Source organism: Mya arenaria, chromosome 8 (assembly GCF_026914265.1).
Source record: "Mya arenaria isolate MELC-2E11 chromosome 8, ASM2691426v1".
In the NCBI taxonomy this organism is placed as follows: Eukaryota; Metazoa; Mollusca; class Bivalvia; order Myida; family Myidae; genus Mya; species Mya arenaria.
Genome location: NC_069129.1, coordinates 32918363 through 32940788, shown reverse-complemented (window position 1 = coordinate 32940788; position 22426 = coordinate 32918363). Strand labels below are relative to the sequence as shown.

Genomic DNA, 22426 nt, shown 5'->3' with positions numbered 1-22426 from the left:
CATAATTTGTATTTAGGCTTAATACGGAGTTATGTTTCTTGTTGTTAGTTGGTCGTAAATAATTTGGAATTTTATTAAGTGCATTTAATGAATGGTATAGAAGTTTTTTTTTATTAAAATTCCAACTTGCCCTTAGCTTTTACTTGCCAAAAAGTTTAACCTAAGTCAATCAGGGGCCATAACTTGTATTAAGGATATGGAGTTATGTAACCTCATTGGGTGATGGTCCTGAACAATTGTGTGAATTATTAAGTCAATTGAATGAAGGGTATAGAAGCTATTAAACAATATCCCAACCTGCCCTAAAACTTTAACCTAAGTTCCATAGTCAATCAGGGGCCATAATTTGTATAAAAGAGTATATGGAGTTATCTAACTTCATTATGTGATGGCTCTGAACATCTGTGTGAAGTATTAAGTCAATTGAATGAATGGTATTGGAGTTTTAAGTGAAAATCCCAACTTGCCCTAAAACTTTAACTTAAGTCAATCAGGGGCCATAACTTGTATTTAGGATAATATGGAATTATGTAACCTCATTGTGTGATGGTCCTGAACAACTGTGTGAAGTATTAAGGCAATTGAACAAAGGATATAGAAGTTATTAATAAATATTCCAACTTGCCCTAAAACTTTAACCTAAGTTCCATATTCAATCAGGGGCCATAATCTGTGTAAAGAATAATATGGAGTTATCTAACCTCATCATGTGATGGCCCTGAACACCTGCGTGAAGTATTTAGTCAATTGAATGAAGGGTATTGGACTTATAAGTGAAAATCCCAACTTGCCCTAAAACTTTAACCAGACACCGACGCCGACGCGAGTAGTATAGGCCACCTATTCTTCGAATAGTCGAGCTAAAAACCAAGGCTTATATTGTTTTATCTGTATCTATTTATTATAAATTAGTTAATAATAACATATCATACAAAAATACTCCATGATCAGGTGAGCTGAAATTGTAATAAATTGCAAAATTATAACTTACCATATAATTATAGTTGGCTAAAAGTAGGTGTACAATGTTAGCAATTTTGAATAAAATAAATAACATTTTCAACTCATTAATGACTTCCAATAAACACATGAACGCTGAAGTATATAAAAAAATTGGAAGCTCTTTTAAATGCCAAGATCTACAAAGCCATTATAAAGTGAGAAACTCGGAAAACTCTTCTCCTATATACTCTGTTACAACAGGAGCAGCATTATCAGAGCAGCAATATCGGAGCTATCAAAGACATCGATGTCATTGGATATCGCACATACTGGTAGTCAATGTGACAGTAGCGGGAAACAGTTATTAAAAAATCTTTGATTCATTTAGAAACCAGGTAAAAATATATTTCAATCACTGGAATATGATATTAAAAGTTGTTGTTAAAGATTCAGTCAATTATTAAAACTAATATAAGAACATACAAAAATGAGAGTTGCAAGATTCAAGTGAAGTCGGGAAAATCAACGCTCTATTGGAGAAAGATAATTCAAGGATCTGGAATCTTATCCTCATGCAGGTGGGTACGATCATTATAAAAGACTATATTTCTTGTTTATATTTATAAATTATATTATTATTAAGATAAACAACAATATTTAAAATGTTAAGTAATATTAATCACTTAAAATATTTTTTCATCTTATTTGAATACATTTATCCTTTTTTTCAACATTTATATTAATCAAACCTTCAATATCTGGACCCCATTTATTAAAACTTTTTAAATCCCTTTTAACAGGTTTAAGCTAAGCTTACTTATTTTATGTTTCAATAATTTGCATGTTTTCTTCTTTACGAGTTTTTAGACTTTAAATAGCAATTATCTTAATGATTATCACAATAAACCATTTTTCTATCATCAAAATCAAATTTAAGTATGTATTTAGGCTAATTGAAATTAGCTTAAGATTCGAAAAAATGGAGCCTTGATTTCAAAAGATCAAACTTTGTTCTACTCTAAAGACCCTTTTGAAAATAAAAAAAAATAGTAAGATTTTTATGATTGTCTTGAAATACTGTTGGAGTAATGCTTTCACTATTTTGCTGTAATTATTCAAAAGAGAAATGAAATGGTTTAAAATACCTATTAAAAAGTAAATTGATAAAGTCAATTTGTTAATTATTTATAGTAAATAAACTTTTACTTAAATTACAAAACAAAATAGTTTTTTTTATTTTTTTTATTTAAATACAGATCAATTGTTTCATATTTCCAAATTTTTGTTATATTATGTTATATATTGGGCTTATTTTTCAGACCTCTGTTCAAATTATCATAGTTGTTAACATCATGTTGTTAACTTACAAATAAATATTTATCTGTAAGTTTCTCAGATACTCTTATGATCTGCAGTATTCAGCTAACAAGAGTTGAGAAAACTGTTTCAGTTGTACTTGTTTTATTTAAATATGTGAACATTTTGTCAAATATTTCACCTTTAAAAGTTAACAACGATGACGTTAATCCCGTTGTTAACTTTAACAAAGTTCTGAACAATCAGGTCATCATTTCTACAGTTTGATTTAAAAGATTATATGGATGTTTTAAAAAAAAAAACATCAAAGGGGAGATATAATTATCTTTGAAAAATGACTTCACCACATTTTGTAATCCTAAGAGAGTATAAATTATAGGATTATGTGAAGGGTGGTAAAACATCAAACACTTTCATTACTAGTGTTTATTTCTTTTAATAATTATTTTTTCTGGGGAAACAATAAAAATTGCTCTCCGTGAAATGAAAAAGAATTTTCCAGTGTATTTTTACCGAATTTCAAAAGCAAACAAATTAGCTTAAACTAATTTAATAATGACATTTTAAATATATATATATACAAGTGGTATTTATTTTACAAAATGAACAAAAATTGCATGTTCATATAAAAAAAATCATTTAATCTCATTTATGCAAAGCTAACATATGTCACTTTTATCATTAATATATAGACTTAACTATCATTTATGACTAATATATTAAAACAGAGGTTTAATTTTGTTCGAAAATTAAAAGCAGAATAATTGCTGAAAGGATGCAGGGAATTTTGGGGAGCTAACAGGTTTCAAAGGAGTCGACAAAAAGGATAAGCCATGTGGGCTGAAACTAATTTTTTGGGCCTTTTACCCCACTACCTTGGGGTCATATTGAAACCCCTGCTTACATGATAATTTATTCATCTTTAACAACAAACAGTGAAGTGTTCATATTTCACATTCTTCAAGACTTACAGTTAACTCCACTTCCAAATATTTAAAAGCCAGATAGTTAAATCATCATTTTAAGGACATAAACTGAACAAAATGTAAAAGTATTTTGTTTAACAAAAATTGCTCAAGACAAGCATTTCTACTTAATAGAAACTGGAAACATGTCAATACAAGACAGTCCCAGGATGCTCAGGTACTTTGAAATATATACAAAAAGAGGGCCAAGATAAGTTTATCCTTACCTCGATTCGTCACAAGCTGACATTGACTTTAATATCTTAATTGCTACTAGACAATTAAGGTAATAGATACAGTACAAGTTTTTCTTCCAAATTGTCCTCTTACAGATGAAAGAAGCCGTTTCGCTAGGACGAACACCCAATTTATCCTCAGCTATCTAATGGTCCAGAATTGACTACGGAGGCTCTATAGTGGGTATATTCTACTAAGGATGTCACTCATTTAGCATTCTTTTTTTCGGTGGTTCATTATTTTTTCAGGATAGTTCAGATAGTGTTTTTTTCAGTACCAAATGTTGATGCTAAACATAAACAAGTCATTTAGCGCACATACTCTTGTTGCACAGCCATCTTTTTGCCTTCATATTCACAAGTCAAATAATTATGTTTGCAGATTCACCAACTAAAGAATTTCCAGTCCATTGTGTTTCTAAATCAATGGCCATAACTCTTGTCTCACTGCGTCAAATATCAAGAAAAACCGCAGCAGCGCAACTTCTAATGTTGAGCAATTTTATTAAACATAATTAAGTTTCCTTAGCCAACTAGCCAAAGATAATTTGGGGACAGACAGGTCACATTATGCATTGCATGCAGTCTATTTGTTTAAAGGTCAAGACAGAAAAGCTGCTGAGTTTTACTACATCATATGTCAATCAAGCTCTAGGTGCACAACAGCCTTTTGGCTTTTCCCTTGATGCTGAACAATATTGCTAATGGAGTCATGGAGTCTGTGCAAATGAGTTTGGAGATAAATGTGCCGCAAACATAGGTCCTATAATTATGTTCATTCACCCCCCACCCCCCTCGCCTGATAGGGACAATTATTCTAGTCCCATTGCTTTAAAGTCTTATTTTAAACTGCGTATGCAAAATTTCCCATGCTGAACTGAAGCTTCTGAACTCTATCTATGTCAATTGGAAGAAGATGAGAACATGTCTGGATGGACAAACAAGAAAAAAATCAAATTTTTCAGGACACCAATAAACAAGAAACCTTTTTCTACTCTGTTTTTATCTTGAAAGTTCAAGCAATAATACTTCAAGCCAAACAAAAAAAGGTTTCATTTCTTGAGGCTAATTATTTTCAAACTTTTTTGTGATTTCATCTTCTCTCTTTTCAGCTGGTAATTTCAGCTTTAAAAGGAATACAGTCACAGGCTATAAAAATATATAAAGAAACACAAAAGAAAATTTAAAAAACATAACTGATTTGAATTTGCCTGCGTACTCATTCAGAATTACTTTTTGTCATTCATAGTAGTTAGTTTTGTGTAACCTAGCTACCAAAGAACAATTAATGTGACACGTACAGCCTGTCAGTCAAACTGGCTGGTCGATACCCCTCTGACCAATAAGTGTCTATATTAGGCGGGGCTATCAGTTGGCTGTTGATATCATGCAACCATGACCTCTGACAAACCCCAATTGTCGGCAGTCACGGTCAGGTTAATGCTTGATTTCAACATACATTTATTCTGATTAACTTGGGAAAAACAACACATGAAATGAGGGAAGTTGGATAATTGCTCTGGGAGAAAAAAAAAGATGTGTCGGTTACACATTACCAATTCAATAAATTCTGTTAAAGTGATCTTTTGTATACATGTTTGTTGAATTATTGTTTAATAAATGACCAATAATTCGTTATTACACTTCTTCATCAAAACAACATTAAACATTGAAAACAAAATGACAGCACATGCATGCAAATCGTATCCTCCCGGGTTGGTTACTGAGCCCTTTTCCAGATTAATTGTTAGGTAGCGGGTCAGTGAGCAATGTGGAGATCGAATCTGATGAGACATTTTCAAATGATATTCAGGTTGTGATAACCAGCAATTATATAGACACTACATCACACAATAAAACGCTCATTTTCTGACATCGATGATTGTAACATACGCGTGCTCAATGTCATTCTTTAACAAGCGCTAATTGTGCGCCATTGTCACCTCAAGCTGATGCCCAAGTGCATTTGCAGTATGGTGTGAGAAACTATGAGATGATCGAGTTCGAAATATTTAGGATTTATCAATAGGTGTGAAATACCAAATCGGGACCTTAACTTTTACTTCGAAATAGTGATTTTTTCGGAATAGCGATTTCGGATAATATATTAAAAATTTTGTTAAAACATAGAAGCAATAAAATAAGGACCGAAAAATAATTTCAAAATAGAGATAATTTCAGATAAACGGTGTTTGGAATAGCGGTGTTCAACTGTATATAAGAAAATTGCCTTATTCCTAACAAGAAAAGAGAAAAACTGTCGCAGCTGTACTTTTCGATATTTAAATGTGAGAGCTCATAATCAAATATTTTATGTTTTAAAGTTAACAACGATGATATTAATAATGTTGCTAGCTTAACAAAGTTCTGAACAAGTAACCCATTGTCGATAATCTTGAAATAGGAAATATCATTCCCTTCAGAAAATGGATTTAATATACATTTAATTATCGTTAATCTGAACACCATTTATCAGAAAATATCACTATTTCAAATTCAAATTGGTCCCGATTATATTTCTTCTTTGTTTAATTAAAAAAAATTATCTATAATTCGAAACCATTATTTCAAAATTACCGCTGTTTCGAAGTCAAAATTACAGTCCCGATTCAGTATTCTAAATTTATTTATCAATCATTGTTTCGAACTTCATCATGTCATATTTTTCACACCCTATATATGGCAATAGCAAGCGGGCATCCGTTTGAGGTAATAATACCTGTTAAAGAATGTCTCAATAAGCACTCGTATGTAACAAACATTGATGTCAGATAATGAACGATTTATTTGGGGTGGTGTAGTTATGTATACATTGGCTGCCAAAATTCTAAATTGAACCAGGAGAAGCATGACAACAAAGTGCAACAAGAAATCACATCATTCTTTAAAAAATAAACCAAACGGTACTGAGTCAACTAAGTTTGATTTCAGTGCTATCTACTGAAAACTGTATACGTGTAGCTGACATTGCAATCTTCATGTCACCCATAATTCGCCAACGCTGTCATTTTCTAATAATTGTTAATCTGAAATATCATTAATCCAAAGTTTTTATCTGGGTCCAGATGATTTTGGATTAATGGTGTTTAAATGTACTTGCTTACAAACAAAAAAATATAAAAAAAAACGCAAGGAAAATAAACAAAACACAGTGTGCTTTGTCATTATTTCTAAATATTATGTGAAAAGGCAAATGTGTTTCATTATATATCACTAATTTTTCGCTTTAAAAAAAGAAACTGGCTCAAGCAATTTATTTATATGATATAAGGTTTAAACATGATCATCTCTGTCTGTATTATACTATTATGATATTAAATTAATAACAATAAACTATTTTATTCTTTAAATTTATAAATGCTTATAGTTTCAATACTCTCATCAACTGATTGAAGAAGTGCATACCATTACAATTAAGTGATTGTTTTTATTCTCTGCTTCTGCGTACTTGTCAGAATGGCAAAAATACCCCCCCCCCCACCCCCCTAAAAATGCATTATTTAATTTGCCCTAGACAACAGATGATATCATTGTAAGATCAAAAAAAAATTGTCAAAAACTCCAATAAAATTGATGTTGTTGTGTACAACGCATTGAATTTTACTTACTGATGTATCACATCGCTAAATACAACAAATGTATCTTTCGCAGTTTTTGTGTGATTTTTTGAGGAAATACTGTATTAGTTGTTTATAGGACCATCTGCTGTCTTATCCAATATATATATATTGGCAGAGAAGTGACATACATGTAATTACTTATCTGGTTAAAATGACTTAGTAACTTGTTACAACAAATTATGAATCTAATTTAAACGACTAAGTATCACGTTAGAACGACTTACGTATCTCCTAAAAACAACTTAGTTACCTGTACCACTTAGGATGTAGCTAGTATAATATTTTATCTTATTATATAAAGTCCATCATTATAAAACAACATGTCTGAAAGTTTGTTTCATAGTGAATACGTTTTTGCAATAGGACAACTCCAACATCCCCAAAGACATAGTTCACTAGGATTGCGTTTCCTTTTAAATCTAATGTTAAAATACAATCTTCATTTTCAGCCAATGAAATTGCATATAGGTACTCATTAATAACTAGGCTTGATTTAATTATTAAGAATTTCAACTTGCATGGTTATTTAAAGGTCTGCCTAACTGCCACTCATCCATTATAACACTCCCTGTGTCAGATTTTGCGTTGATATTGTGTCAGCCAATGAGGTTGTTTTTTAAGTCAGTTGATTGACCTGAAGTAAAATCTTAATGATAAAGAAGGGTTTGCTATGCTCACTCTACCCACTCTTAATCATTAATTGTTAACTTCTTGTCATCCAACTTATTACATAAACAGTGTTTTTACTGTTTAATACACAAGTTTTCACAATTGAGGCGCATTGCCTGCTGTCCTGATAAAAATCTCTTTGTCAACAGCTGACTGTCACAATTATTTGTAAAATCATTGCTGTTTTCAGTTATATTGACATCAAGTCAAACAGTGAGATATATATATATATTTTAACATCTGTTTTATATCTCATCATGTAAATTAAAAGGTGAAAATAATGTTTGAGGATGTTGCATTTTTTGTTGTTGAGGATATTGCATTTTTTTTTATAGTTTATAATGGTTAATCATTTTTTTTTACAGGCACACACTGAAGTAAACATGTCGGACATCGCCAATGAAAGCTCTAACAACTATACGGGCATGGATGATTCGTGCGGATCTGATGATGCTGTTACCTTTCAATATTACACCTGGGGAATAGTCGCAAACATTGTGTCAGCGTACGGAATTATTGGAAACATTCTGTCAATTATTGTGTTACGTCATCGCCAAATGCGGAACTCCACGTCCTATTATTTGATATCTTTGGCTGTATACGATATTCTGCTACTTCTTTTCATGTCACTATTTTTGGCACTACCCACAATATATCTGGAAAAAGATGTCATGGAAGATTACTTCTTTGCTTATCAGTACATGCATCCCTATGTCTACCCAATAGCGTTAATAGCACAAACAGGAACTGTCTACACGACCCTCGCGTTTACGGTGGAACGATACATCGCAGTGTGTAAACCTTTACACGCTGCCAACACCTGTACAATGTCACGAACAAAGCGTGTAATAATCTTCATATTCGTAGCTTCAATAGCTTACAACATTCCGCGCTTTCTGGAATACCGCACTCGTGAAGACTGGAGTGATGCTTACAATCGTACAATACCGAGTATCGAGTTCACCGCAGTCGGAGAAAACCAAGTGTTCCAGGAAGTGTATTTCATCTACCTATACCTCTGCATCATGTTTCTCATTCCTTTCAGCTTGTTAACTGTTCTGAACATTTTACTGATTCGAGCTGTAAACAAGGCTCGTAAAACCAGAAACTATATGAGCTCATCAAACACGAAAGACACAAGTTTAACTGTGATGCTTATTGTCGTTATCAATGTCTTTCTTGCATGCCAGTTTCCCGCTCTGGTGGACAATATCATCGTGGCTTTGTTTGATTATGGTGACCTGAAATGTTCCGTTCAATGGGTGCGGTTTACAACCATCAGTAACCTTCTTGTTGTTGTCAACTCGGCAGTAAATTTCATTCTATACTGTATACTGAGCAAGAGATTTCGAAGAGTCTTTCTAAAAATATTTCGCTTGAAAAAGAGTCGGCCAAAATACAAATTTACTGTTCATAATCAAAGCTCAGTATACATTCGTAACAATTTGCACCTTCGTAATTTGGGCTACGGAACACGGCTGACAAATTACTTTGAAGTCACATCTTCTTTACTCTGATTGTTTTTCTTTACAAAGCTGTTTTTGTTGAACACCCCTTTTTTATTGAAAAAATACCCTCGCTCTGTATTATTTTGTTGACATTAGTTTGAATGTGCGATTTTATTGCTCATGAGGTTAAAAAAAATTGTTTGTTTCCAAAAACTCAACCAACCCTATTTTTCTTTCCGGACCCTACACCTTTCTTTGCGTTTTGATTAATACATGGATTTTTTTTTTTTATTTCCTTAATGAAACGAATTTAAAATTTGACCATTTTATATCTGCAACTTTCCACAATACTGTTGAACCCCAGTGGCCCGAACTGGCTTGGCTCGAATTCCTCAATGGTTGGAACTAGATGTAAAAGACAGATTTATACTGAAGGTAAACAATCCCACTTGTCTCGATTTTTACGAGACTCAATGTATTTTTGCCAGTCCCTGGGAGTTTTAGCCATTGCGGTTTGACTGTAGTGATATTCCCCAATAGAGGTCAGTTTGGTGCAAAATATCGGTTCTCAAAAAATAGAAAAATATTTTTTGGCCTACCTACCTTCCCTATTCTTTTGGGAGATGTTAGTGGAATCAAATATGATTTTTTTGGCCTATTTGTAAATCTTTGTATATTACCATCCATATAATAAAACGTTTGATGTCAGAAGCATGGTGTTTTTTGCAATAAAACTTCTTTGTTACAAGATGTTGTTCCATGTCTTTTTCTTAATTAAATGAGTTAAAGGCTGTCAAACGCCAATGCTGAATTGTTTCATTGGTATTTAAGTGGCATTTAATGAAAAAAATCTGCCAAGAACATTATCTAAAGACGGATAAATTGCATGTTATGGCTGAAAAAAACATATAAATAGCATTAAAAAAGATGTTAAAGCCATAGTTTTATAAATGCCTATCAAACTCCTGAATTTTGTTTGAGCCATCAGTCTACATTTGCCTGCATAAACTTCTGAATGTTAAAGCCATAGATTTATAAATGCAAGTCCAAAATGGACTTATAAATGCCAGTTAAGCTACTGAATGTTAAAGCCATGGACTTATAAATGCCAGTTAAGTTACTGAATGTTAAAGCCATGGACTTATAAATGCCAGTTAAGCTACTGAATGTTAAAGCCATAGACTTATAAATGCCAGTTAAGCTACAGTACACTCAACAAGTTAGACCCACTTTCCTCGCTCACTCCGAGGGATAAAGTCGATGATCGCGGGTTTCCTCCGAGGGTAAAACTGTTGCCCTCGCTAAAATCCCCCCGAGTTCCTCTGAGTGGCTGGCTTACCGCCGAGTTTAATATGAACGATAGCATTGAGAATCGTCCGATTTTATGATCCCGCGGCGGAACTCTGAGTCTAATCAGATAAGCAAGAAATCATTCTTGGTTAAAAGTTATTTATTTTTATGCTTATCCACATTGTTAAGCGTAAAAGATTCTTACATGTACCAACGTTTAATTTGTATTTATGTCCGTAAATGCCAATTGAATATTGTCTTGAATTATAAACATTGAATCATTAAAGTATATCCACTAAGTTACTGCATCATAAAGCAGCCGACTATTTACACGATTCTGAACCATGACCTCTGACGTCAAGCGCGTGATCAATACAATGTAGAATATACTATTAATTATTGGTGGTTAAAAATAGCTATGACGTTTCATGGAATTTTCCACAGAAAATGAGGCAAGAAGGCCTTCAAAACCATGCGCTGTGAACTTTGAACGCGTGTTTGACCTCCTGATTTTCCGAAAATGTGTAACCTAGATTTCTCGGAAGATGTGTTTATCAGTCATTAGCAAAAGCACGTTTATAAGATACATGTGCAACTAGTGAAATACGACTGCATTCTTGTGGTAAGCTAACTTCATGCAAAACGGGCAGAGGAAAAATAATAAAAAGCAATTTACTGGAGCCGTCGTAATCGGTTGAAAATTTTAATAAAATAAATATAACTTTAGCGTAGATTCTTATCTAGTGTCCGCAGAGTTTCGCGGAGTTAACCCCTCCGAGGAACGCCGAGTTTGTTATTCTTCGGTCGACTGATCACCCTCCGAGGGCCTTAAATTCAAACTCCGAGGAAAGCGGACAGTCGATAAAATCATTGTGTTGGCCGCGATAGCAAAAATCCGCGGAGGGAAACGGAAAGTGGGTCTAACTCGTTGAGTGTACTGTACTTTATGTTAAAGCCATAGACTTATAAATGCCAGTGAAGCTACTGAATGTTAAAGCCATATACTTATAAAATGCCAGTTAAGCTACTACATGTTAAAGCCACTGACTTATAAATGCCAGCTACTTTAATGTCAAAGCAAAAGACTTATAAATGCCAGTTAAGCTATTTTATGTTAAAGCCATATACTTATAAATGCCAGTGAAGCTACTGAATGTTAAAGCCATATACTTATAAAATGCCAGTTAAGCTACTACATGTTAAAGCCACAGACTTATAAATGCCAGTTACTTTAATGTTAAAGCCATAGACTTATAAATGCCAGTTAAGCTACTGAAAGTTAAAGCCAAAGATTTTAAATGCCAGTTAAGATATTTAATGTTAATGCGATAGATTTGTAAATGCCAGTTGAAGCCACTTAATGTTAAAGCCATAGATTTATAAATGCCAGTTAAGCTACTTAATTTTTAAGCCATAGATTTATAATATTTATAAACGCCATATATTTATAAATGCCAGTTTAAAGCTACTGAATGTTAAAGCCATAGATTTAGCTACTTAACTTTAAATTAAAGCCATAGTTTTATAAATGCAAGTTAAGCCACTGAATGTTAAGGCCATAGACTTATGAATACCTCAGAGCTACTGAATGCCATCAATGTCATCAACTGATAACAATAAGGAATGGCCTTCTTTGTGTTATCTTGAAAACAAAAGCTATTAACCCTGAAACAGAAATAGTCTGCACCATATTTCTGATCTAAGGCTTCACTTTACTGAAAAAAATAAATATGTTAACCCCAGAGCTTAACAAATATTTTCCTGGCATTGATAAACGAAAATTAAATATTTCATAAATCAAAGAAAACTAATGGACCAAACAATCTGATAGGATACACAAAGTATCAATCATTTGGGATGAAACAAACAGCACTTAAGAAATGTTCTTAAAATATATCTGGAAAAAGTATCAACAGAGCTCAACATTAAAAAATCATTTCATTCATCACTAACAGAAATACTATCAGGAAAATTCCCTTCTTATCTTGGGATTTCAGAACAGAGCAACTATTATTTTTTTTCCACAAATTTAAGAGATTGATGTAAATAATGTGTCGGGCAAGTGCTTTTGGTGAACACAACTGAATAAACAGGAGTTAACTAGAAGCTAAATCTTCAACAGGCTTAACACCTTTGTGGTTTCCATCCAACATTATTAGTTGTATTCTGATCCACAAAGGTTTAATATAAAGCAGGAAGGAGCCAACTAATCTGCCATCTTAGGTTCATACAGAGATATTGCAACAACGGTCCTCTCTTGGCAATATACTGGTTCAGTTTGTGCTTGAACTAACTGTCTTCAAACAACGGACCTCTCTTGGCAATATACTGGTTCAGTTTGTGCTTGAACTAACTGTCTTCAAACAACGGACCTCTCTCGGCAATAAACTGGTTCAGTTTGTGCTTGAACTAACTGTCTTCAAACAACGGTCCTCTCTCGGCAATAAACTGGTTCAGTTTGTGCTTGAACTAACTGTCTTCAAACAACGGTCCTCTCTCGGCAATATACTGGTTCAGTTTGTGCTTGAACTAACTGTCTTCAAACAACGGTCCTCTCTCGGCAATAAACTGGTTCAGTTTGTGCTTGAACTAACTGTCTTCAAACAACGGTCCTCTCTCGGCAATATACTGGTTCAGTTTGTGCTTGAACTAACTGTCTTCAAACAACGGTCCTCTCTCGGCAATAAACTGGTTCAGTTTGTGCTTGAACTAACTGTCTTCAAACAACGGTCCTCTCTCGGCAATATACTGGTTCAGTTTGTGCTTGAACTAACTGTCTTCAAACAACGGTCCTCTCTCGGCAATATACTGGTTCAGTTTGTGCTTGAACTAACTGTCTTCAAACAACGGTCCTCTCTCGGCAATAAACTGGTTCAGTTTGTGCTTGAACTAACTGTCTTCAAACAACGGTCCTCTCTCGGCAATAAACTGGTTCAGTTTGTGCTTGAACTAACTGTCTTCAAACAACGGTCCTCTCTCGGCAATAAACTGGTTCAGTTTGTGCTTGAACTAACTGTCTTCAAACAACGGTCCTCTCTCGGCAATAAACTGGTTCAGTTTGTGCTTGAACTAACTGTCTTCAAACAACGGTCCTCTCTCGGCAATAAACTGGTTCAGTTTGTGCTTGAACTAACTGTCTTCAAACAACGGTCCTCTCTCGGCAATAAACTGGTTCAGTTTGTGCTTGAACTAACTGTCTTCAAACAACAGTCCTCTCTCGGCAATAAACTGGTTCAGTTTGTGCTTGAACTAACTGTCTTCAAACAACTGTCCTCTCTCGGCAATATACTGGTTCAGTTTGTGCTTGAACTAACTGTCTTCAAACAACGGTCCTCTCTTGGCAATAAACTGGTTCAGTTTGTGCTTGAACTAACTGTCTTCAAACAACGGTCCTCTCTCGGCAATATACTGGTTCAGTTTGTGATTGAACTAACTGTCTTCAAACAACGGTCCTCTCTTGGCAATAAACTGGTTCAGTTTGTGTTTGAACTAACTGTCTTCAAACAACGGTCCTCTCTTGGCAATATACTGGTTCAGTTTGTGCTTGAACTAACTGTCTTCAAACAACGGTCCTCTCTTGGCAATATACTGGTTCAGTTTGTGCTTGAACTAACTGTCTTCAAACAACGGACCTCTCATGGCAATATACTGGTTCAGTTTGTGCTTGAACTAACTGTCTTCAAACAACGGTCCTCTCTCGGCAATAAACTGGTTCAGTTTGTGCTTGAACTAACTGTCTTCAAACAACGGACCTCTCATGGCAATATACTGGTTCAGTTTGTGCTTGAACTAACTGTCTTCAAACAACGGTCCTCTCTCAGCAATAAACTGGTTCAGTTTGTGCTTGAACTAACTGTCTTCAAACAACGGACCTCTCTCGGCAATATACTGGTTCAGTTTGTGCTTGAACTAACTGTCTTCAAACAACGGTCCTCTCTTGGCAATGTACTGGTTCAGTTTGTGCTTGAACTAACTGTCTTTAAACAATGGTCCTCTCTTGGCAATGTACTGGTTCAGTTTGTGCTTGAACTAACTGTCTTTAAATTCATGATATATCAAGTGGGGGACTTTTTTCGGTGTAGCTGCATGTACAAATGAGTATGGCTTATAGATTATAGACCAATCAAATGTTGTATAAGAAAAACCATGTCATTGGTTTATTTTTGTTATTAAAACTTATTTTCAAAACAGATACTCTATTTAATTTGGAAAAAGGTTACAACCAGGGGAAAAGATCCACATGGATGAAAAAGGAAAAAAAAATATTGCATGAAATTATTTTTGGTGAAATGGACTTAAATCCCCTTCAACACAATTATATATTTTAAAATCCTACCTCAATTTCTTAGGCCATCCATCAAAACATTTTGACAAATTATTTGTCTTTCAGGTCACTAACCAATGTCAAAACTTATGGCGTAATACATAGAAATATAATCCTGACAAGTTTGTTGTTGTTTTTTAAAAGTCGAGGGTATTACTTTGCTTTAATATTATCAATTGTTTCTTTTTCTTTTTCTCAACTTTTTTATGTTTTCTAATTATGTTGGTGGTTTCCAATTAACACAGAACTGCTTGTATCTGACAGCTTTTCAACCTAGATTTTGACCTCATTTATACCAAGATAATTAACTGCCGGAATGAAGGCCATTAAAAATGAGCCTTTAAAACCATAAGCAGGCGTACCTAATAATGTTGTCCTTTCTGGATCGTGACGCTGCCGTGCTCTTCCTGTAACTCGGAAGACGAGACTTCCTGCCATGTGATTTGCTGACAGTCCCTTCATCAAGATTTCTATCGCCATAGAGGTGCTCAATAACATCCGACTCATCTGTAATATGGAGAATCAGAATTAACAACAAAATAACTACAATTATAATAAGAGTTGGGCAGTGATTTCATTATGACACTGTTGTTGACTGTGTTCTATTTATAATTCAAACATCAATGTTACTGTGTCACCAAGCCTGTGTTTTAGTTATTCTTCAAACATCAATGTTACTGTGTCACCAAGCCTGTGTTTTAGTTATTCTTCAAACATCAAGGTTATTGTGTCACCTAAGCCTGTGTTTTAGTTATTCTTCAAACATCAATGTTACTGTGTCACCTAGTCTGTGTTTTAGTTATTCTTCAAACATCAAGGTTATTGTATCACCTAGCCTGTGTTTTAGTTATTCTTCAAACATCAAGGTTATTGTGTCACCCAGCCTGTGTTTTAGTTATTCTTCAAACATCAAGGTTATTATGTCACCTAGGCTGTGTTTTAGTTATTCTTCAAACATCAATGTTACTGTGTCACCTAGGCTGTGTTTTAGTTATTCTTCAAACATCAAGGTTATTGTGTCATCTAGCCAGTGTTTTAATTATTCTTCAAACATCAATGTTACTGTGTCACCTAGCCTGTGTTTTAGTTATACTTTAAACGTCAAGGTTACTGTGTCACCGAGCATGTGTTCTGTTTATACTTTAAACATCAAGGTTACTGTGTCACCTAGCCTGTGTTCTGTTTATACTTTAAACATCAAGGTTACTGTGTCACCTAGCCTGTGTTCTGTTTATACTTTAAACATCAAGGTTATTGTGTCACCTAGCCTGTGTTCTGTTTATACTTTAAACATCAAGGTTATTGTGTCACCTAGCCTGTGTTCTGTTTATACTTTAAACATCAAGGTTACTGTGTCACCGAGCATGTGTTCTGTTTATACTTTAAACATCAAGGTTACTGTGTCACCTAGCCTGTGTTCTGTTTATACTTTAAACATCAAGGTTATTGTGTCACCTAGCCTGTGTTTTAGTTAAACTTCAAACATCAAGGTTACTGTGTCACCTAGCCTGTGTTCTGTTTATACTTCAAACATCAAGGTTATTGTGTCACCTAGGCTGTGTTCTGTTTATACTTTAAACATCAAGGTTATTGTGTCACCTAGGCTGTGTTCTGTTTATACTTCAAACATCAAGGTTACTGTGTCACCTAGCCTGTGTTCTGTTTATACTTCAAACACCAAGGTTACTGTGTGACCTAGCCTGTGTTCTGTTTATACTTTAAACATCAAGGTTATTGTGTCACCTAGCCTGTGTTTTAGTTATAGTTCAAACATCAAGGTTACTGTGTCACCTAGCCTGTGTTCTGTTTATACTTCAAACATCAAGGTTACTGTGTCACCTAGCCTGTGTTTTAGTTATAGTTCAAACATCAAGGTTACTGTGTCACCTAGCCTGTGTTCTGTTTATACTTTAAACATCAAGGTTACTGTGTCACCTAGCCTGTGTTCTGTTTATACTTTAAACATCAAGGTTACTGTGTCACCTAGCCTGTGTTCTGTTTATACTTTAAACATCAAGGTTACTGTGTCACCTAGCCTGTGTTCTGTTTATACTTCAAACATCAAGGTTACTGTGTCACCGAGCATGTGTTCTGTTTATACTTCAAACATCAAGGTTACTGTGTCACCTAGGCTGTGTTTTAGTTAAACTTCAAACATCAAGGTTACTGTGTCACCTAGCCTATGTTCTGTTTATACTTTAAACATCAAGGTTATTGTGTCACATAGGCTGTGTTTTAGTTAAACTTCAAACATCAAGGTTACTGTGTCACCTAGCCTGTGTTCTGTTTATACTTTAAACATCAAGGTTATTGTGTCACCTAGCCTGTGTTTTAGTTATACTTCAAACATCAAGGTTACTGTGTCACCTAGCCTGTGTTCTGTTTATACTTTAAACATCAAGGTTATTGTGTCACCTAGCCTGTGTTTTAGTTATACTTCAAACATCAAGGTTACTGTGTCACCTAGCCTGTGTTCTGTTTATACTTCAAACATCAAGGTTACTGTGTCACCTAGCCTGTGTTTTAGTTATAGTTCAAACATCAAGGTTATTGTGTCACCTAGCCTGTGTTCTGTTTATACTTCAAACATCAAGGTTACTGTGTCACCTAGCCTGTATTCTGTTTATACTTCAAACATCAAGGTTACTGTGTCACCTAGCCTGTGTTCTGTTTATACTTCAAACATCAAGGTTACTGTGTGACCTAGCCTGTGTTCTGTTTATACTTCAAACATCAAGGTTACTGTGTCACCTAGCCTGTGTTCTGTTTATACTTCAAACATCAAGGTTACTGTGTCACCTAGCCTGTGTTCTGTTTATACTTCAAACATCAAGGTTACTGTGTGACCTAGCCTGTGTTCTGTTTATACTTCAAACATCAAGGTTACTGTGTGACCTAGCCTGTGTTCTGTTTATACTTTAAACATCAAGGTTACTGTGTCACCTAGCATGTGTTCTGTTTATACTTTAAACATCAAGGTTACTGTGTCACCTAGCATGTGTTCTGTTTATACTTCAAACATCAAGGTTACTGTGTCACCTAGCCTGTGTTCTGTTTATACTTTAAACATCAAGGTTACTGTGTCACCTAGCCTGTGTTTTAGTTAAACTTCAAACATCAAGGTTACTGTGTCACCTAGCCTGTGTTTTAGTTAAACATCAAACATCAAAGTTACTATTGCCTTTGATTAGGTAACATAAATCAGAACCATCTGCAATTTAGAAAAACAAAAACATATGAATTAGGAAAGTTAACAAATATTTTTACTGATCTTTTTGAGAAAGAATAATTTACAGTTAGACTGACATGAATGGACAAAAAATGAAGGATGGGCAAACAAGAAGTGCATCCTTTGTATATGCATTTTAAGCCTTCCAGTAATCAAACAAGGGGCATAACGGAACAAGAGTAACTTTACTTACTACATGTTTTCATTGTTCAGGGGCTGTATTTAATATTAAGCAACTTTGATTGAACTTAAAATTAAGATTAGAAACTAAGTGTTTTGATTGGCCTGTATATTAAGCTGTCCAATAGGCTGAATGGAATTACTGAGGCATGTTTAAGGATAAGATCAATATTGAATACTGGCCGAGAGTATATTGTGTTGCACATTACATATTTGAATAATTTAAGTTATGACAAATGATTAAATTTCTCACACAATTCGGCAGATAACAATATTTAGTATGCTGACAATGATGTCATGATAAAGGTTGATATGACAACGGTGCCTAAATCATTTTTTATTCTTCAAAACAAAGACGACCTGAAAATCAAGCTGAAATATTTGAGACTGAAAGTTTGGTGTTAATCTGTGATATGTTAGTGTGACCCCATACATCTTGGTACTGTTAGAACTCAGCCAGAACTCCACGCCATCACAGCCATTTGATAGTGTGAAGCGGACAAAAAAGTCATTAAGAAGCCAAAAGCCACATGGTCTTAGGACAAACGTGTTATTTATGATTCTAAATCCTCCAGCTTACACTGGCATTGCAAATATCTAAAGAAAGTGAAATAAACTAGGCAATTTTTTACTGGAAGGAATTGGAGTGCTGTGCCCCCCCCCCCACCCTGCATCCGGGGGGGGGGGGGGGGGGGGGGGGGGGGGGGGATTGGAGGTTGGTGAATATTACTAGGACTGGTCTTCAATTGGAACAGACATTTTCATTAGGTAAGACTCTGATCCGTTTATGACATCAGGGTTATAGAAACAATTTGGTGCTTTAGCTTTGAGCATCAAGTATAAACAGACATTAGAGAAGAGAATTTTTTTAATCATAAATAAGATGCAAATGAAGGCAGAAATACTTTATAATTATAAAACAATGACAAACAGCATTTTATCGGGATTTTGGGGGGAATTTAAAACACAACAAAGAACGATTTGCATAACAAGGTAGGAACTTTTGACAAAGCAATAGATATTCTTCCTTTACTGAAGAAATAAGCTGCAAACAGCCTGTCTACTCAATTAATACGTAGTTACGTAAAGTAAAAATAAAAAGTTTTAGTGTTTAGCTCTTACCAGGCATATGCAGATGTTTTGGATGACATGTTATAAAATACATTGTTTTCCCACTGAAATGAAAACTCATTTGCGGAAAATATCATAATTTGGTGTGGCCGTAGTCTTCCTTTGGCAAATATAACACCACAGGTCTCTAAATACAATCAGATTAATACGGCAATGACGACCTTATTATAATAGCATTAGATGAAATAGCATACAATAATTTGACTAAAAAGGCGTTGGGAGTTGATAGGTTTTAGAGTGCTTTAGAAATTTAAGTATTTTAACGAGGGTTTAATGCGGAAACCATATGAAGGCTGGATTTCTCATTTTGACAAATGTGATTTTGCAGCAGGATGGAATTATTTATAGAGGATCATATAAAGGCTGCTGACCCATATTCATTCTGGTCTGACCTCGTTTTCACCCAAGATGACCCATATTCACATAGATCAGACCGAGTTTATGAACCAATGTGTGTGTCAGCTGTATCCAAAAATTGGTAAAAAATAGCAGCTTACTTGACCCTTTTTCGTCTAAGACTGTACCACCATGTTGGCTACCGCGGAATTTATCCCCCCCATTTTACCCTGATGATGCAATCCCTGGCGTGGAAGCAACAGTTTTTTTGCAAAAAACGTTGAGGTTGGTAGCTTACTTAAGGCATAAGCATTAAGAATTTCAACTTTTGCAGGTGTTTCAAGGTCAGCCTACTGTCACCCGTCCGATACACACTCCCTGCCTGAGATTTTGCGTTGATATTGTGTCAGCCAATGAGGTTATATTCAGTCAGATGACCTGAAGTAATATCTAAATGATGAAGAATGACTCGATTTTTCTGGCAAAATAAAAAATTAATTAAAATGGCTCGACTTATTATTTCTGATGATAAATTATCATTACAGTACAGTACAAGGCTTTAAGAATTACAACTATAGTAGGTGATTAAAGATCCGCCATCTGCCACTCATCTGATACACACTCCCTGTTTCAGTTTTTGTGTTGACAATGTGTCAGCCAATGATGTTATATTCTAAGTCAGATGACCTTAATGACTAAGAAGGGCTAGTTCACTACCCTCACTCAGCCCATTCTTAATCATTAAAATTTTACTTCATGCCATCTTACTATTAATTGGTGGATACTGAGCAGTATTTCATATTTTTGTTTCAATTTTGCTGGCATAATAAAAAAAAAATTGAAACGGCTAGACTTATTATTTCTGATGATAAATTTATGATTTTGGACTAAATTTCAATCCTTATATACAATAGCTTCATTGTTAGTGGTTATATGCATTTTTTCAACTCAAACTATCGTTTTACTTACTGAAAATATTATTTGTCTCAATTGCCATATAAATGCATTCAATAAATACACCAAGGGAAAATATTGGATTGATTGATCAGGGCAAATGTTAGACATATAGCAGGATATGTCAGTCTGACCCAGTTTCCCCCCCCCCCCAAAAAAAAATATATATATATATATAATGAATTAAAACAAACAGAAAACATTAAAGCCTTAGAAGTCATGACAGTTGTGTTTGATCTATTATTTTTCTGAAAAAAATAATATGAAACATACTATTTATCAAACAACCGCCCCACACTTCACATTTCCAGGATCATGGGTGGGGAAGCAAATAATCTAGTCCAAAGTCTAGTCATGGGGAAGCAAATAATCTAGTCCAAAGTCTAGTCAAAGCTAAAAAAAAGACTTGTCCACGGTTTTGAAATGGCTTTCCTATGACTTTTATGTTGTCCTGAAAAAAGACAGAGTAATAAATTGTCTGAGGTATGGCAATAATTGGACATTTTTTATTCTCAGTATATGGTCAACAGGAAGTCATAAAGAAGCAAACCATGGCGTAACTTTCTTATTAGGCAAACAAGTCTTAACATTTCAAATAAAAGCACTGAAAGCGTTGAAAGATTGTAGGCCCAACAAGCATAATCTTACTTTTTTAACAATTCTGATAACAGGCATTAAAAATCAAATCCGAAATGAAATTGAGTGACCCCAAAAGATAACCCATATGTCCATGTCATTTCTTATAGGTAAATTGTGAATTTTTAATACAATTAGGCCACACCAAATTGATATTTCGTTCCGCAGATTTACCGCTCCTATTTTTTTGAAAATGTAAAAAAAATATTTTTATTTTTTTTGTGCGCCCGCACCTCCATTTTGATCGCCAAGCAGATTTTTTTTCAGGTAATCATTTATTCAAAGGCTAAAAATAATCAAGTTTATTTTTTCTACGCTAGTTTTCGTAAAGGGAAGTTACCGATGCGTAGTGTTTTTATACTGTATATCAATCGGTTTAGCATGGGTTTCAATAAATTCAATCAAAATGGCGGCTTCCGTTATAAACAATGTATAAGTTTGGAAATCAAATCTTATTTTTGACAATAAATATGTTTGAGCATGCTTGAAGTCATTGTTGATCGTCTCATGCACTAAAGGATCATTATTTAAAGCAATCATTATGCAATAAAGCATGTGTATCTGAGACTGGTAGCGATTATATTGCGTAATTAGTGACTCGTTTTGAATGGAAATCGGAATGATCAACTTAGTACTATTTTATTCAAGTCATAATACAAGGGACCAAAATTTTACCTCCTTACGACAATGCTGAAGATGGCAGGTCAACTTAACTGGCACATGAGGCCATGTTTGGTCCATATTGATGTATCAAACTCATTTTTTATCAAATTCTGACAAAACAACAGTTTTGAACAAATATCTTTTCACAAATAGCGATATAAACACTGGTCTGGATATACCTCAACATAGGTAAGCCTAAGTTTATCACCTTATATTTTGTTTTTATTTGCAGCTAAATCCGAGATTGTTATGCACTTGTCAATTGTAACCACTGCCCCGCCCACCCCTCTCCCTTATTCCAGGGGTATACCGGTGACAGCAGAGGCAATGGGCTGTGTTTTTACCTTTCAGGTGGCCCCACAGTGCCTTAAGTGAATGTGGTTTTGTCTTCATATTAAAAATAGGTGGGAATAGGCCTCACATAGGCATACATGCCATATTTTCTGGAGACCATTCAGGGGGATTTGTTCAAAAGGCTGAAAATTC

At 34.5% G+C, this 22426-nt stretch overlaps 2 protein-coding genes across 2 annotated transcripts in view; one reads left to right on the top strand and one right to left on the bottom strand.

Moving 5' to 3' along the window:
* Positions 1–22426, bottom strand: part of LOC128243570 (leucine-rich repeat and coiled-coil domain-containing protein 1-like) — a 183808-nt gene that overhangs the window by 120691 nt on the left and 40691 nt on the right. The window contains exon 9 of the mRNA XM_052961418.1: positions 15174–15318. Within this exon, the coding sequence (XP_052817378.1) occupies positions 15174–15318 (145 nt within the window). The remainder of the gene's footprint in view (positions 1–15173; positions 15319–22426) is intronic.
* LOC128243571 (FMRFamide receptor-like) lies at positions 1390–9785 on the top strand. The gene is made up of 2 exons (XM_052961419.1): positions 1390–1520; positions 8115–9785. Exons 1-2 carry the CDS (start codon positions 1515–1517, stop codon positions 9264–9266), a joined length of 1158 nt encoding a protein of 385 aa, XP_052817379.1. The 5' UTR covers positions 1390–1514; the 3' UTR covers positions 9267–9785.